General features: G+C 38.3%; 1 protein-coding gene across 1 annotated transcript; it reads right to left on the bottom strand.

The window, feature by feature from the left end:
* Window positions 1-16,703: 16,703 nt before the first annotated feature.
* FERD3L (Fer3 like bHLH transcription factor) lies at window positions 16,704-17,489 on the bottom strand. Its single transcript, XM_028525195.2, has one exon. The coding sequence runs from the start codon at window positions 17,196-17,198 to the stop codon at window positions 16,704-16,706; it is 495 nt and encodes a 164-aa protein (XP_028380996.1). The 5' UTR covers window positions 17,199-17,489.
* Between the last annotated feature and the right edge of the window lie 372 nt (window positions 17,490-17,861).

Here is a 17,861-nt window from a genome sequence, read left to right as displayed (position 1 = left end):
ATGAGGCTAGGGTATGAGGAGTTTGAGGTGTGTTATAAACTGGCTTGGGGAAAAGGTATGTAAGACTTTTCCCCTTGCTTCAGCCTAACATGCTCAGAGGATTTTGAACTTGGCCCTTACCTATTTGTGTTCTGCCTTTAGGCATACAAACTTTCTGTGTAGTCTGAGGTCATTCTGCCCTGTGGTGGTCCACAATATTTATGATATCCTATTATGTGCCAGGAACTGTCCCAAGGCACCTAAGAGAAAGAGATATGTAAGGTAAGATATGGCACTATAATAACAAGTTTAAAAAATATAGCAAATTAAACAAGGCAGTTTATTTATCTCATGAAAAATTTGGATAGGTCCTGTGGCTCAGCCATGTTGGATGTTGGAGAATTAACTTCTTACTCTACTACCCACGAAATGAGAACATTTCATGGATCAAGTGGCCACTCCAGATCTCATGTTAATTTTGCATTCCAGCCACTAGGAAAAAAGAAAAGCAAGGTGAAGATCTCTCTTAAGGGACCTATCTAAAAATTTCATGAGACTTCTGCTTAGGTCTTATTTTTACTTCTGCTTAGGTCTGATTACAACTAACTACAAGTGAGGCTGTGAGATGTAGTCATTAGCTGAATGGCCATGTCTAGTGTCACCTTCATGGGTTCTGTTGCTAAATGAAGAAGGGAAGAATGGAGATTGTTAGATAACCAGCAGGCTCTTTATGAAGTAGTGAAAAAAACTGTCATCCTTGGCTTTAACTTGACTCCAAGCTTGGAATTGCCTCTTTTAGACCTAGTCATAATCTGTATACTAGGTATATGACCATTTTATTCAGCTTGATGATGCTGCTCTTCCAGCAGCTTCAAGTTAGCAGCCTTTAAGTATAAACTAGTGTAGGACTTAGAGTATATTAACTATACTTGTCTACTACATCCCAATAGCTACCATTTTTTAAAGATTTTATTCACTTATTTTTAGAGGGGAAGGGAGGCAGTAAGAGAGAGAGAGAAACATTGGTCTGTGTACCCTAACCCTGGGACCGAACCTGCAACCCAGGCATGTGTCCTGACCAGGAATCGAATCGGCAACCTTTCGCTTGGCAGAATGATGCCCAAACAACTGAGCCCCAGCGGTAAGGGTTCAACAGTTCTTGTTTCCAACGTTCCCACATATCCCATCTAGTATCTGCACAAGTTCATTAGGTGTAAGTCCCTCATTCTTCTGTGAGCTCCTTTCAGGTAAGTCATATTAATCAAACTAGAAAATTGTGTTGAGAAAAGACTCAAGTCCATAGTAGGCACTCAATACTTATTTAATATATTTTTGTTAAATTAGTAATGGAAGTTAGAGTCAGAACTGGATGCTCCACAGAGCAAGAACACACAATCTAATCCAATCCAATTTAAATAGGAACAGAGCCCATACTATGGCTACTTTGCACTCTCTTACTATGACATTGATGTGCATGAACATTGGACTTGGGAAAGTGGTGCCAGGAAATTGTTCACTTTCTTGATCATTTTGTCAACCCCTCTCTTCTAAAGGAGACATTTATGTAGTCTAATCACTTCACTTAATTGCAACAAACTATGTCTTTGTGTTTTCTTTCTTTATCATTTCTGATGAAAACATAATTTGCATGCATTTTTGTAGAAGAAAAAAGGTCTTCATTTGAAAAGAGGAGAAACTTTTGATTTTATATGCAGCATATAAAATATAGTCCAAAGGAATCAACCAACAGTGGCAACATTAAAGGAAAAAAGGTTCTGTGTAGGGAGAGAGTGAGGAGAAGGGAAGCAAGAGATATCTATAATTATTTTATTTTTCATTCAACATAGCCACTTACCCTTGTGACATGAATGATGAATGACCAGGAGAACTGTAACACAGTGCAATACATTGAGAGCCAATTAGGAATAATATAGGAACATTAAAAAGCAACTACAGTGAAGTTGTAGCAAATCAGTCAGAATATGAACGAAAAACATTAGATTTGTGAAAGAGTGAATTACTCTGAAAAACATCCACAAAATCAGGGCTGTAATAATGGCATTATATGTTAAGCTGATGAAGAAAATGTTATAAATCATATCTTGTGACTTGGAAATTCTCCTAATGGTTGGAATTTTATTTCAAGAGAAACTCTATTTCTGAATTAAATGCCATAAATCTGAGAATTGTATTCACTTTTGTCACTCAATCCCTTTGGTAAGAAATTTATGGTAAGCCTCCATGAAAACTTTCCAGTGCATAGTTAAAATCAGTCTGAGTTCGGTCCTTGCCTCTTAAAAGATGTTTCCTTGGGGTTTGCTACTGTCCTCTGGATGCCAGGACTCAGCATCTCTGACTTTGGTGCTGCTATTGATACTGTTTTGGGTTCCTTGGCTGTGATATTATAACTTCGCCAATTATTTCTTATACTGGCATTGCATATGGACAGGAGCCAGCCTTAGTTTTCAACCCAGAACTTGTATATTCCTTTTGTTAAAATAATGAAACAAACATCCTTACAAATTTTCTCTTTTAATGTGAAATATTGTTCTTTAGAAACCCATCTTAATTTAATTTTAGTTTTGTTAAAGAGCATGAAAAAAAGTGGACAAAAAGAGAAAAACCTTAAAGTAACCTTGTCCAGTAGCACAAGGGCAGTGATATCGAGTTTGACTGCCACGGGGTGGACCTGGCCAAAACAGGACCAATTTATCCTGTGGACTAATCCTATATTTATCTGCTAATGGTCCTACATTCTCCCTCCCCTTTTTGCTGTCCAAAACATCATAAATAAGATAAGCATTTTATTGTTTTATTAGACATCAGGCTATAGGAAGCTGTACATGTGTGTCATTCACAAACACACACATGGGCCCACATACAGGCATAGGCATGTGCATTTCTGACGCACCTAAGGAAGCATCTCGATTTATATGCAACGAACTTTTCCTTATGCTATGAACAAAAGCAATAGTAGTAGAGAAAATAATCACAGGGGAACATAATACAAATTGCATGAAATAGAAATCACCCCAGTAGCAACAGATGTCTTATTTGAAAGATGGTATAAATGGAAACCATATCGTATAGGGAAGAAGGTGCCTTTGAAAATCGAGACATAAAACCAGCCAAACAAGTAAAATTGAATTCATGTCATTATTTTTTGTTCTTTATGCTCCTTTTGATTTGTAACAGAAATAATGGAGTTGGGGAAGAGTAAGTTATCACTTGTTTTCTTTGTGACCGTTTCTCTTTAGAATTCACCCAAATTTTCGTAGACTCGATGACCGATTAATTTTTGACAATTAAATGTGAACAAAGAAGAATTGTAAATACTATGTAACATACATGAATCAATAGAAAGGGTTTTGTTTTGTTCAAATTAGCTCCCTGGGGGCTAATATGAACATATTCTAGGTATTAATTTAGCTTAAGTGGCTCCCACAGAAACCGTTTTGGTTTCTATGGAGACTTTTGCTCTGGTTTACTGATATATAACAGCTTCCTCACCTTTTCATTTCCTGAAATAGCACCAAGTACAGTATCTAAATTTCGACTAATATAAATCAAAGCACATGCTCTCCTTTCAGTAAAGTCCTCTATTTCAACACGTGTGCAGCATTTTCCCTTCTAATGCATTAGACATCTGTTACTGCTAATGGGGATAAAATGTCACATGTTAAAAACAATAAAAGTTATTAAAAACAGTGCAGGTTTTAAATATTTTGAAATTATGTTAGAAATGTAATTCTTTTTCTTTTGGTATATGGAAGCTTTCAAACCATGAGTATGAAAACTGTGAAAACAAATGTATATGAACACATGAATATGAGTATGTACAGCTTTTTGAGAGTACGTTATCAGGCTCTAATGTATCCTTTTAAAAATTAAGGTAAATGTTAATGTTACACAAGTTCTCTGTACCTCACACACACACACACACACACACACGGGCACATGCACACGCACCCACACAAGCACAATACACACACTATAAGCCACTTTGGGCTAAATAGAAAGCAAAACTGTGGTACTAATTGTTTAAACATCACAAACTTCATTAGAAATTAAAAGTGTATTCCTGACCACTCAACAAATTTCTTAGCATTAGTAGAGTTTACTGTACCTTTTTTAAATCACATGTGTTTGTGTGTGTAAGTTACATGTGAACTCAGCCGTGTTTAAGAACGAACATCTGATGTTGTTAAAATGTCCATTTCGGTGTCAAGAAATTAAAGTGCATATCTTCTAAGTAATTTTTCTTTTACTCTTTAACTGTGTATTTAATGGTAAATTTAATCCTTATCTCTCTAATTAATTTCAACTTCTCTTTTTTGGGGAGGGGATTGTAGAATACTTGCTTTGCTGAAGACAAATTTACAAATAAAAATTAGTATTTCCCCCAAACCCAGTTATTTCATTCCTATGAAACAATAAGAATGCTCTGAAGCTAATCAAGGGTGTTAGGTATCAGGACACTGGATAGACTTGCAAGGAGAGAAGGCAACAATGGGAAGGAATCACAAGAAAGGCCTCTAGTATGCTAGTATGTTCTGCTCCTAGAACCCAAAGAAATTACAGAATATCATTTGTAAGCATGTTACATACCTAATTTACATGTTTTAGAGTTAAGAAGTCAAAAGTTCTCACCTGAGCAACAACATCCCATCATTCAACTTAGAGTACAACTCACAATCTGTATTGTTGCTACTTTTAATTTAAGGTTATTTTATTTTCTTCATTTTTGTGTGATGATAACATTTAATATCTATTAGCAGCTTTCAAGTGTGTGATGCAGTATTGTTAACTGTAGTCACCTTGCTCTACTTTAGACTCTCAGAAGTTATCTATCTTACAACTGGACGTTTGTACCCTTTGGCCCATATCTCCCCATATCCTCCAACCACAGCCCCTGGCAACCACCCTTCTACCTTATTTCTATGAGCTGGGCATTTTCAGATTCCACAGGTAAGTGAGAACATACTGTATTTGTCATTCTCTGACTTACATCACTTAGCACAATACCCTCAGAGTTAATCCATGTTGTACCAAAAGGCAGGATTTTCTTCCTTTTATAGCTCAATGTTTCATTGTATGCATATTCCATGTTTTCTTTATCCGTTCATCCATCCCTAGATAGTAGGTTGTTTGCATGCCTTGACTATTGTGAATAATGCTTCAGTGAATGGGGGAGGGGAGTTACAGATATCGCTTCCAGGTACTGATTTCATTTCCTTCAGTATTCATTTCCACCCAGAAGTGAAATTGATGGATCATGTCATAGTTTTATTTTAATTTTTTATGAACCTCCATAATTTTTATCACAGTGGCTACATCAATTTATATTCCTACCCGCAATGCATAAAGTTTTCTCTTTCTCCACATCTCACCAGCACTTCACTCTTATCCTTTTGATGACAGACATTCTAACAGGTGCAAGGTGATATCTCATTGTGGTTTTGATTTGCATTTTTCTGATGATTAGTGATGTTGAGCATCTTTTCATGTACCTATTGGCCATTTGTATGTTTTCTTTGGAAAAATATCTACTCAGATCCTTGGCCCATTTTTGAATCAGATTATTTGTGCTTTTGCTATTGAGTTGCATGAGTTCTTTATATATTTTGGATATTAACTCCTTATCAGATAGATGATGTACAAATATTTTCTTGCATTTCATAGGTTGCTTTTCATTTTGTTGGTGGTTTCTTTTGCTGTCCCAGTTGCTTTAAAATAATTTTATTATTTTTATGAGCAAAAGGAGATAGTGGAAAACTGTAAAAATACAAACAAATGCAAAAATGATCAGTTCTCCTACATCATGTATAAAAGAACATTTATATTTACAGATATAAAGATATGCATACATATCCATATATACTTACACACACTCCCATATACAACAGAAATGAAATCATGTCTTACATATTCCTTTATAAAATACTTTTTACTTATTATTTATTGAAAATATCTTTCCACAACACAAACTATTTTGTGCATTATCCTTTCAACAACTGCAACAGTTTATAATAAAGATACACATTTTTAGACATCTAGGCTATTTTCTATATTTTGATATCATAAACAAGAATGAGATACATATTTTGCTGTCTGATCTTTGTTCATAGCCTTGATTATTTCCTCAGTCTAAATTCCTACCAGTGAGATTTCTGTGAACAAGCTGTAAAAATCCACAAAATGTGCTAATGTTGTGAAATATGGCTTAGATCTGAGCTGGAGCTGAGGTTCAGAGAGCATTCTTGTGTCCTTTCTAACTTCTTTCTTGATATGGTAAATTACCTAAACTTTACATACTCTTGAATCTCTCCAGAGGAAGTAGCTCTGCTCCGAGGGAAAATTCTGTTTTTCTCATTGAGTCAGTGACCCTCATCTAATCAATGAGTGTTCTGAAGGTTTCCTGAATGGCAATTCCAGACACTTGCTTTACAACAATTGACTGGCTGCTGGTCCTCGTAATTATATTCAGGCCTGATATACTTATGTGGGGCTCATGCTAAATCAAGAACTGGAGTACTTTTGGAGCTTGTTTTCAGTGTATATACAAACACGGATACTTATGGTGATAGAAAATGGAATGTTCAACAATCATTATGACATAGATAATGTTCAAGAAAGAGATGCCTCTTAGTAAAGCAGAGTGAAATTACCCAAGTATGGAAGGAAAGGAAGAAAATAAAAGCTTAAGGTTTAAGGTATGAGTAAAAAAAAATGGAGATAAGTACCATCTGTGCTAAAACACATGTGAAGGTATTCTGATGAAAATGCTTTTACATGTGTGCATGTGTGCATGCACATGAGTCATACAATGGAGGGAGGGATTGTAACCATAAAAGTAGAAATTCTGAGGTGCCCAAAGCAAGCCCCCAAAGTACGGATTGAGGTCGGGCATATTTTCATGTGGGTGTAATTTGGGAAGATTTTCGTCGTTTTGTTGTGTAATGCTTTGAGTTCTGGGCATTTTTCAGTCTGTTTCAGGTTAAATTTAGAAGCAGTTGGTTGAATTTGATGAAATGTAGAACACTAATAAGGATATAAAATTTAATTTGTGGTTCTGTCATCTTGAAACAAAGTGGTATACTATATACATATATTTTAACTGAGCTCATCTCTCTAATTGTAATAGGCTTTGGTGAGATTAGGCAAATGAATAGTGATGAAAGAAATGGTGTGGCATGTTCAATAAGATCTACAATTAAGAAAACCACTACTTGTCAAGTGCTCGTTAATTATAGTCGCCACATTTTTTTGGTCAAAAATGTAAACCCATGGTGAGAATATTTGAAATTGGGTATGTTTCCCAAGGCAGAAAAATTTTAATAAATTTCAGAAGGGCCTTTATCATCAGCCCTCAAGCCACTTGAAATTGAATCAAAGCATTGAAAATCCCAATTAATAATTATTCTTTTAACTTTCTATGCAAGGAGGAAAAATGATCATAATAAATAGTATATATGAAAATTTTTGTATACGTTAAGGCTAAGGTTATCTTTTCAAAAACTGATATTTACATTGTAACTAAATTTAGGCCAAAGAGTACACCACTTTTCAGAGATTTTGTGTTAACCCACTAATGTCAGAGTGAAAGCAAAAATCTGTGTGCATAAAGAGACAAGGAAGCCAGGCAACAGAACAGGTTCAAGAATGGACTCTGGGATTCAGTTGCTCTCTCTGCAGCTTCTGAAAGGCACCTGCTCTCTTTTCCTCCCCGATTCCTTTCTGTCCGAGGCAGGTGGCAGTCTCTTGACCTGCTCGGGTGTGCAAGCACCGTTATGTTCTCTGGGGACCTGAAGCAAAGCATGACTCTGCTACCCACTCCCAGTTAAGTGGGCTGAGTGGGTTTTTTGATTTCATGTTCACCTAGATCAGCGGCTTTCAACTGGTGTGCTTTGAGGATTTTCAAAACATGCAACACCTGACTATTTGGTCAGAGGCTTTGACAACTTCTCTGTTAGGTTGTAAAAAGAAAAATGACAATGGCCAACACAGTAATAGGCATCCGGGAGGTGTGAATGCCCTGCCTCGAACCATGAATGTGTATGTCATATAATAGAGTTGCATCTTATTGGTCATGTCACAGAACAAGCTCGTCTGATTGGTTGGTGCAACAATTCCTTATACACAAATATAGACACCTGATTTTTTAAAAAGTCACTTTGAAACAAAAGGGTAGGTGATTACTATTATGATTTTTTCTGTGGTTCTATCAAAATTATACCTATTTTTGTCAGATCAGCAAAGATATATTTTTGGTGTGCTACAATTTTAGTAATTAGTTTATGTATGCCATGAAATGAAAAAAATTGCTGGCCTAAATCAATACTTAATAAATGAGGCAGTCCTGCTTGTCATTTACGATCACCAACACCTTAGCTTTCGAGATTAACTTGCTCAAATATAAATTCTCAGAGGATTTACCTCGTGGGGTATCACTTTTTCACATACAAAGCTTTGTGTGCAAATTTTACAGATTATTTTAGGAATGTCAGGTTTGTAGTGACCTTCCTTGCCAGCTGAAGGTTGTGGTTGTGTGTGTCATAGATCAGAAGTCATGCCTTTAAATATCTGTTTTAAAAACAAAATTAAACAAAAATACATTATTAGGAGAACAGCTTAAATTGGACACAAATGCCATGTTGTTTAAGACTGACTGTTTGAGAGGAGCAGGACAGATTACTGAATATCGCTTTTGTGTGTGTTTTCATGAGCCCTTCTAAAAGGCTGAATTGTCACTTTGCTCTAGATAAAAGTTCAACATTGAACTAGCAGAAACAACAATGTTGTTTAGTATTTACTTTGTGTGAAGCACTGTATGAAGCTCTTTGTAAGATCTCTTCTGATATTTAAAATAACCCTGTGTTTATTTTTTTCCATTTTACAGATCCGGGCAGGTAGTGAAGCCCAGATGTTTTAAGTGAGTTATCTAATTTAGTAAGTAGGAGAATTAAGATGTGAAGGTTCAACATTACAAATTCGTTCTTGAGAATGCGTTTTGCCAAGAATGTCGGCATGGATGGATCTTGAGAATATCATGTTAAACTAAATAAGTCAGACGGAAAAAGTTAAGAACCATATGATTTCACTCCTATGTGGTATATAGAAGTGAAAGCAATGAATGAACAAATGAGAAAAACAAACAAATTAGAACTCATAGACACAGACAACAGCATGGTGGCGGTTACTAGAAGGAATGAGGTCAGGGTAGTAAAGGGTGAAGGGGGTCAAATATATGGTGACAGAAGGACACTTGACATTGGGTGGTGGACACACAGTGCAATATACAGATGATATGGCATAGAAATGTACACTTGAAACCTATATAATCTTATAAACCAATGTCACTTCAATAAATTTAATTTTAAAAATGTCAGCGTGATCCAAGGGACCCAGAGTCAGATACTCAGTGCTTGGCCAGGTCCTTTAGAGGTTGCGTCCTGACTTTTATTTCGGGATCCACAGAATGCCATGCAAAAAAACTTGGTTTCATGTTCATGAAACATTTGGAGAAAAACTGTAGAACATGACATGAACCAAGTATATGTGAATGTCTCCCTAAAATTAATGACAATTTACATTTATAAGTTCAATAGCATGTTGTAGTAATTATCTGATTCTTTCACTTTTTATTTTGAATTTATTATAGGTTGCAGGACATCACAAAGATGGTACAGAGAAGTTCTGTGTTTCTTTCACTCAGTTTCCTCCACTAGTTACTTCTTACATAATACAGTACAATATTAAAGCTGAGACTTGACATTGGTGTAAAAAAAAACATAGTTCTACACCATTCTATCATATATGTAGATTAGTGTGACACCATTGCAGCTAAGATACACAATGGTTTCATCATAAATTATCTAATTTGAATAAATGCACACTCATTTGGCAAGCATATACTGAAACATAATGTCTAGGCTGAGAGAATAGAACTCCTCTGAATGAATTCAGGTGATTATTTTCAGATTTAAAGTAACTTACCTACCATTTGTTTTTAATATATATGCTATTATAATAGCAGGTTAAATGAGCCAGTTTTGATCTCTGCGTTCATCAGCTGGGGGTGTATTGTTCCACTTAGAAAGATGCATATACCAGGACTAAATGCTGGCAGTCAGTGATTCCAGATGTAACAAATATTGGGAGATAAAAAAATCTATTTTGGTTTTCAGTTTGTTTAAAAGCACTATATAACAAGTCCTGATCTTTATATAGTATTTTATGTTTTCACCCGTTACCGTTGGTGGTAGAGGTGATGCCGTGTTCATAGAGTCTTTGTTGCCATAGAATTGGAAGGGATATAATGATGATGATAATAATGATGGTGCTGTGTATTCCCATGGTAGTTACTACTTACTGAGTGCTCACTATACATCATTTACTCCACATACATATTTCAGTCAATCCTCATAAGAGCCCTGTCAGATAAGCATTATTATCCCTGCTTTAAAGGTGAAGAGACTGAGGGTCAACAAGGTTAAGTAACTTGTACCAGTTTCCATAGCATTATGTGATGTACTTGTGATTCAGACGCACCGCTGACAAATTCCAAAGCTTCTGTTTATAAGCATGTGGTCATGAAAAGAAAGCTGTGTCCTCAAATTATCCACAGGAGATTATTTCAAGCCCTTTTTAAAAACTTCCATGAGTAGTCCTTCTTCCCAGGTTTGTGTGTGTGTGTGTGTGCGTGTGTGCGTGTGTGTGTGCGTGCACATGCATGCAGAGGCTGTATCCCTCTGCTGTAAGAAAAGCCCATGCCTACATTTCTGAGGTCCTCAGTAAAGATAATGAATACTTATTTTCTCATCATTTCTGCTTAAATATAATAATCATATAATCATTTACAAGTAACTTCAGTCCCTAAGAATTTGGGCTCTGAAAGTCTTCACTGGATGTAAATCTTAGCTTCACTATTTATTAGCTCATCAAGCACGGGAGGTTATTTAACATCTCTATTCCATAGTGTCCTCATCATTATGAAGGTAATAATATGAAGATAATAGTATATCCTAAAGTTATTATGAGAACTTTACTGTAAGTTACGTAAAGAACTAAACACAGCATTTAGAACATGTGCTTTCATGTGAGCAAGTAGCAATACAGTATATATATTATTACAGATATTACTATTGCTATTTAGTTATTATTACTTCACCCAGAATGAATAGTTTTGAAATTACTTGGTTGACCTCCTTCATCCCATTTTTAGTTTCTCCAACATTTCACTAAACTATGGGATTAAATTAGTCAACATTTTACTAAATTATAGGACTAAATACAGTTCAAGATCTGACCAGTAACATATATAGCTTGTGATTTTATTAAGTTTTGAAGTCACAAAATTATCTGCAATAAAATAATTGTGTAATCATATTCATTCAAACATATTTATGTTCACCAGCTGTCTTACCTGTTTTCATATCTCACAGCTATTTCTTTCCCTTTTGAAGACTGGATAGCATAAAAAGCTGTCTTTAATAACTGCTTGGAGGTCATCTATATTTGCTGCCCACAAGTGGAAATCTCCTTCACACAGTCCTAAATAGAAGGTTGTATAATTTGGCCTTTGAGGGAGACAGACCGTATCAGACTTTTATATAATTTATCATCCACAGAGTGTGTTAAGGTACTTTTGGTCTTTAAAAGCAATATCTTTCAAAGTCATGTGCTACTTACATGTGACCATTGGTCCTTCCTGGGAATCTCGGTACCATGCTGATTTTAATAAGTGAGTGAATTTTTAAGATGGTATGCTGATGACTTGATTTAATTGAGACCCTAGATCCTCTTGAAATCCAGTTGGGAAGATCAAATGAAAGAAAGTATGTACATGGTTCTTTAAAAACAACAAAGAACTGAGTAACCATAAGATGTTTTATTATAATAATTCTATAATATTCATCAAACTCTTGATTTCACTGAATATCAAAATTTCTTTGCCTTAATTAAGGGTAGAGGTCTACCAAATATGAGCCATAGTATTTTAAAATGCATTCATATTGTTCTTTGCATTTCATTGGATTCCTTATACTTCTTTACAGAATGCATTTTAAGCATAGAACTAAAAATTTGGTGTCACAGAGAAAGTTGTGGTAATTTATAAGCTTTGGTTTCTAGAGACTTGAAGAAGTTTTTCCATCTTTCTGGTATTTTATTTCTGTCAGTTTGCATTGCTTCTTTCCTTTCCTTCTCTCCTCCTCCGCCAGGTTTGGTTTTGAGCTTTGGATTCAAAGAAACCCCAAAGTCAAAACAAAATGGTCAGAACTGCTGACTCTTGTTTTGTAACCTTTTTCAGTTCAGCGTTCACAGGAAGAGAGGGCACTGACCAGAAATGGGGCCTTACTTCACCCAAAATGTTTGGAAAATTCAGGAACCTTGGACTGCACTTAGGCCAAGATATAGATATATACCAGTACTTCAACACTTTTCTAACTCACTTAAATATAATTTAATGAACTATCACCCTACAAAAGTAGATGTCATACTTAAAATTTATTACTAATCTGGCAGCTATTTTTGGATGAAAATTAAATAATCTAGTTTATATTTTGTATTAAATCAATCTCTTGGCTTTTTAAGTTGCAGGTACACTTTGGAACCTTACTTGTAAAATGTATTTGGGTGTCTTAATTACCTTTGACATTTTTGAAGATTTATAATTACATAAAATAAAATTATACTAAACTGTGCTTATTGAGTTTCAACTCAGAAGTTTTATAGCCATGTTATAAATCTTTCACAATATAGTGTTTTTAGAATGAAATGCTGACAAATGCAATAATAAACACCAGTCCGAGGGTCTTAATTGTATGTCCACACAGGAGTTATGCATGCTAGAGTCAGACTTGGGTCAATTTCCAGTGCTCATTTTGCCAAAACCTGCTTTCACGCTGGGCAACTGTAAAAGATGATCATCTCGAGGGGCTGCCTATTTATTGATGGCAGAGTCTTCTGGTTATTTTTACTTTCCCTGGAAAGCCTGATTGTGTCTTTCAAATATGATTTCATTTAGATCTTTTTTTGGTTTATATGTCTCAATACTAATAGTAACCTGATAGTTATGGGGAACTTAGTTTGAGACCAAAAGGCAGTTTTCAGTCAGCAAAGAGCGTAAAAATAAATGGATTCCAAGCAATAGCTAAAATGGTGCATTCCAAGTGTCCAAATAACTTTAAGATTTCAAAAACTAATCAGTACAATTTTCCAGAAGTAATTGACATAATTAGGATATTTTTTAACTGGTACAAGGTATTAAAAACTAATGTCTCCTGACATTTCTATCAGTTTTGTTTAAGAAGATAATAAAAAATAAAACAATTTTAACATAGGTTGTATATATACTAAAACAGTGTATTAAAAAGTATGCTGAATTTATGGATCTAATGGGAAAAATTAAAGCTATCATGTTGCTTAGTTGAGTGTCAAAATATGGAGGTGCAGTGGATTCATGTTTGAAATCCAGACCATTCTGTGTTGCCTCCAGGGATAATTTGGTGTAAGGGGGAAAATCTATCCATTTCTTTGTGTTTCTGATTCTTACTTGGCTTCACATTATTCTATTAGTACAAAGATTTTTAAAATGCCTTAAGAGACTTTATATTTTACCTTCCAAACATATAAAACACTTACAAGGACAAAGCATTTATGAGCTGTAACAGTTTGAAGAATTGTGGACATCATTCTACTAATAATAGGGAAATAGCTTTTTATTTGGAAGTTCTTCAAGTATTCTTTACTATGCCGAAGGGGTATTCACTCTAGGATATTATGTTCTCGCTAAGAATCTAACAGAACAGTTCAGAATATGAGGGAGAGGCTTAAGGGTGATGGTTGTGCTAAGTGAAATAAGCCAGGCTGTGAAAGACAAATATCACATGATGTCACTTATAAGTGGAAACTAATCAACAAAACAAACAAGCAAGCAAGATATAACCAGAGACACTGAAATAAAGAACAAACTGACAGTAACCAGAGGGGAGAGGGATAATAGGGGAAAGAGGGGAAGGGCCATCAGGGAACATGTATAAAGGACACATGGACAAAGCCAAAGGGGGTAGGTTCAAGGGTGGGAGGCAGGGATGGCTGGGGTGAGGGGGTGCTGGTGGTGGTGGGGAAATTGAGACAACTGTACTTGAACAATAAAAAAAGGGTGATGGTTGTATTTATTCTACAGAACCCAGTGATTTTTGATATCCTTTGTCTACACAGTTTTTTAATTCTAATTTTCAAAGTTGATTCTTTCAAAAAAATATTAATGGTTCCTAGAGTTGAACCATTTTTTTTACTTATTTGAAGCTTGCAGACTTTTTAATAAGTCATGTTTAGGTTTTAGGACTTTAAGTGGGAAAAGAAGAGATGCTTGCATAGTCTCTTTCAGTTTTGAACCCATTCACACTATGTGTAAAATATCAACACCTTTTTTAACTGAATGAATGAGTAAGTGGATAAACATTAGGGATTGATGTAGCCACTAGCACTGTATAAGTTGGGAGGCACAACACTATTTGATAATGAAATGAGAAATAATTATTTTCCTTTAATCTATTGAAATGAATAATTTAAATTTTGTCTTTAAAAATACAAATAGGCTAGTCTTAGTAGCTAAAATGTTATTTAGAAATAGAAAATAAAATGAGTGATTTTACTTTATAAAACTGATATAGAGGTCATTGTCCAAATTTCAGTTTATTTAATGAAGACACTGGAAAATTAAAAACAAACAAACAAACATGGCCTGGTTTTGTTGTTTGGCCTCAGCTGGTTACATTTTTTTCTTTTACCTGTCCATCCTGATGATCTTGTAGTAGAGACAGAAAATGAAATCCTGGTGAAGAGATACAGTCAAAGTAAGAAATCATCTTTGGGAGGGTGGTCATTTCAGAACTAACCCAGTTCCTACAGAAAGTTTCCCAAGGCACTTGAGAGGCAGGCACGTCCCTTCAGTGCTGGTGGGAGAGAGTGTGAACCAGCAGAACCTACCAGGGACACCATCTGGCCATCGTAGCCACCAAGTTAAATGTTCACTTGATGTGGAGATTTCACTTCTATGTAGTATTAAGGGAATTATGATAGGCAGAGATTTATAAGAATGGTCTTTGCATCATTATTTATTTTTGAAAGAAACTATCTTAGTTATGCACTTGTAAAGGACTGGAGTTCAGTTGTGAAACATCAATGTGACAGTAAAATACAACAATCAAAATTACGTTTGGATCACATTTAAAGTCAAAGGAAAAGTGATCATTCCATAATGCCAAGTGGAGAAAGATCGGTACTCAAAAGTGTCCCAAACTTGTTCATATTAATTTTATATCTGTATAGACAAAAAAGACAAGGAAATAGGCAAAAATGCTGTGTGCAATGTGGAATGATTTAAATTTTCTTTCTTTTTTAACTTTTGTTTTTCCAGCTTTCTAGCATAAGTATATATTACTTCTTAGTAAAATGAATTACATTTCTAAAGTATGATAGGAACAGTGTGGGGGTGGGGACGGAGGGGTGGTCGAGGCGTCGGGGAGAGGGAGAGAAAGAGCAAGATAAAGTGTTGGGAACCGGACTCATCCTTCGGGATTTCTGACTTTACAGTAAGACTGGCACTGTTCACTCCTGTTCCTCTCCTCACCTACTGCTCTCTGAAGCCCCCCAGTTCAGGTTTAGCAGGTCCCCCAGAAGGAAGAACTGGGGAATGGCAGAAAGTCCAAACGGGAAGAGGACCCTGAGTATGGCCCTGCTTCAACCTCATCTCCAATGCACACATTTTTGCAAAGCAGAGGACCGCGTCTCCTCCTTTGACTGTTTTCCTTGCCTGTTCCTAGGTGCGACTAGACCCAAAGCTGTCTCCCTGCTTTAAAAGTGCGCGCTCAGGCTACCCAGCACTGGGGAAGACCCGCCCTGCGCCCCTCCCCCTCCCCCCAGGAGACTGGGGAAGCGCTGTCCCCTGGCGAGCGCCGTGGGCGCCCTAGGCCCCCAGGAGCGCAGCTGCTTGCTCCCGCGTAAAAGCGCGGGGCTCGAGGAGGTTCCCCAACGGGGCTGCTAGTTCCGGGAGAAGACAGGGAAGTAGCGAGCAGGGGCGGAGAAAGGAACAGTGTGAGGTCGCCAGTCCTCTCGACCCCACTGCCTTCCGCATCTTCTTTCGTCTCTCTATGAGCCTGGGTGACCGGACGAGAAGCAGAGTCCCTTGGCCTCTCCGGAGCCCGCGCCCAGCGCCCCTCCAGGGTCTCAGCTGCCGGATTTGCTAAGCGCGCAGGCCTGAGTAGCGAGCCTGCCAGGGTCGGCACCGCAGACTCTTGAGAATCAAAAAACTGTCTATTTTTAATATCTAATTTTTAAAAAGGTAAGGAAGAGAGATTGGAGTCGATAGAAACCCCCGGAGTCTGCCGTAGGCGGAGAGGATTCACTTTCCACCCACCGCAGGCAGAAACTGCTTCTCAGTTCGCGCCTCGACGGCCTCGCTGGCTCTTACGAGGCGCTGCCAGGCGCTGCCCGCCCGCCGCCGCCCAGCACACTCCATGGAGGGCGACCGCGTGTATATTAACTCTAGGGGGACTGTGGGTGTTTTGCAATTCCGGCCCGAGCTCCAAGAGGCCAGACGTTCTGTCTCGGAACGTCCCTCCAGGCCCTTCAGCTGCGCCCACTGCCGGCCCCTGAGACACCCCGAGGCTGCACGCGCCCAGGCGAGGAGGGAGCAGACGCGTCCCTCCCAGATCGGCTCAGCAGGTTTCCTTTTTCTTGCAGCTGTCCAGGAGCTCGGTCATGAAGGAAATGTAGACAATGGCCAGGCGTAGCGTCTCGATCCGGGACAGTCTTTTCTCGTACGCAAAAGTGGGCACCTTTCTCCGCAGCTGGTCGAAAGCCTCGTTGAGGTTGAACATTCGTTTCCTCTCGCGGATGTTGGCTGCCTGGCGCTGGGCATAGGTGATCACTCGTTTCCTCTTGGGACGACCCAGCAGGGAGGTGCCTCTTGCGTGCTCCTCTTCCTCCTCCTCCTCCTCCTCGTCTACTTCGCCCTCCTCTTCTTCTGGATCCTCCTCCTCAAAGCGCGCCAGACTCCTGGGTCTTCCCTCCTGGAGCACAAGGCCTCGGTTCCCAAAGTGGACTTCGGGCGCGAAGTCACAAAGGAGAGGGTGCCCGGGGGAGGCGAGGGACAGGTCTGCGACGAAGTCCAGCACGGTGGCGTCCACGCAGCTCTCGGGATAGACCGCCATCGCGTCCTCTTGGCCCGGTGTCTCATCGGTTTCTCGCAGGGAGTGGCGAGATTGGCGACCGGCTTCCTAACAGCCCTGAATCTGATGCGATAGCATCGACGAAGGGCTAGGGGACGTTAATATTTATAACTAAGCTGATAACAGGATTAGTCGCACCGATTGGGAAGTCTGTGACGACGTCCCTCCTCTCGAAACTGATGGAAGGAGACAAGCGTGAGCAAGCCTGGAAGACTCACAGAGACCGGCCTCCAATTCTGCCATCCATTTCGCTGCGCCACCTGGGACAGTTCCTTCTTGGCAACTACCCCCAGCTCTTACCTGCTGTGCTTTTCGTGTCTCTCCTCACCCCGCGGCCAACTAATACTGTGCAGGCTCCTTATCTCATGTAGTTCTTTAATTTAGAGTTGGCGTTTCAAAGCGAGGATGTTTTCCACCTCTCTGGCTTCTCCTTGGCTTCCGACTCGGAGTTGTGAACCTTGCCGTGTGACGCTGCCAATGAGTGTGAAACAAGTGCATGTGCTTTTAATGATGTCCTGAAGAGGGGCCCTGCCCGCCGGGGGGTGGAGGGGAGCCGTTTGTCTGGTATCCCAGTGCAGCGGCTACTGAAAGGCAAGATCTTCCATTAGCTTAAGTAAGCACGGTCGAGGGGCCCAGAGCGCATTC

Source organism: Phyllostomus discolor, chromosome 10, assembly GCF_004126475.2.
Source record: "Phyllostomus discolor isolate MPI-MPIP mPhyDis1 chromosome 10, mPhyDis1.pri.v3, whole genome shotgun sequence".
NCBI classification, from domain to species: domain Eukaryota; kingdom Metazoa; phylum Chordata; class Mammalia; order Chiroptera; family Phyllostomidae; genus Phyllostomus; species Phyllostomus discolor.
Note: the sequence above shows the minus strand (reverse complement) of the source record. Positions and strands in the feature narration are given on the sequence as shown.

What these genes read in the sequence shown, in the direction of transcription:
- FERD3L (XM_028525195.2), bottom strand. Translation starts at nt 17,198, where the DNA reads ATGGCGGTCTATCCCGAGAGCTGCGTGGACGCCACCGTGCTGGACTTC.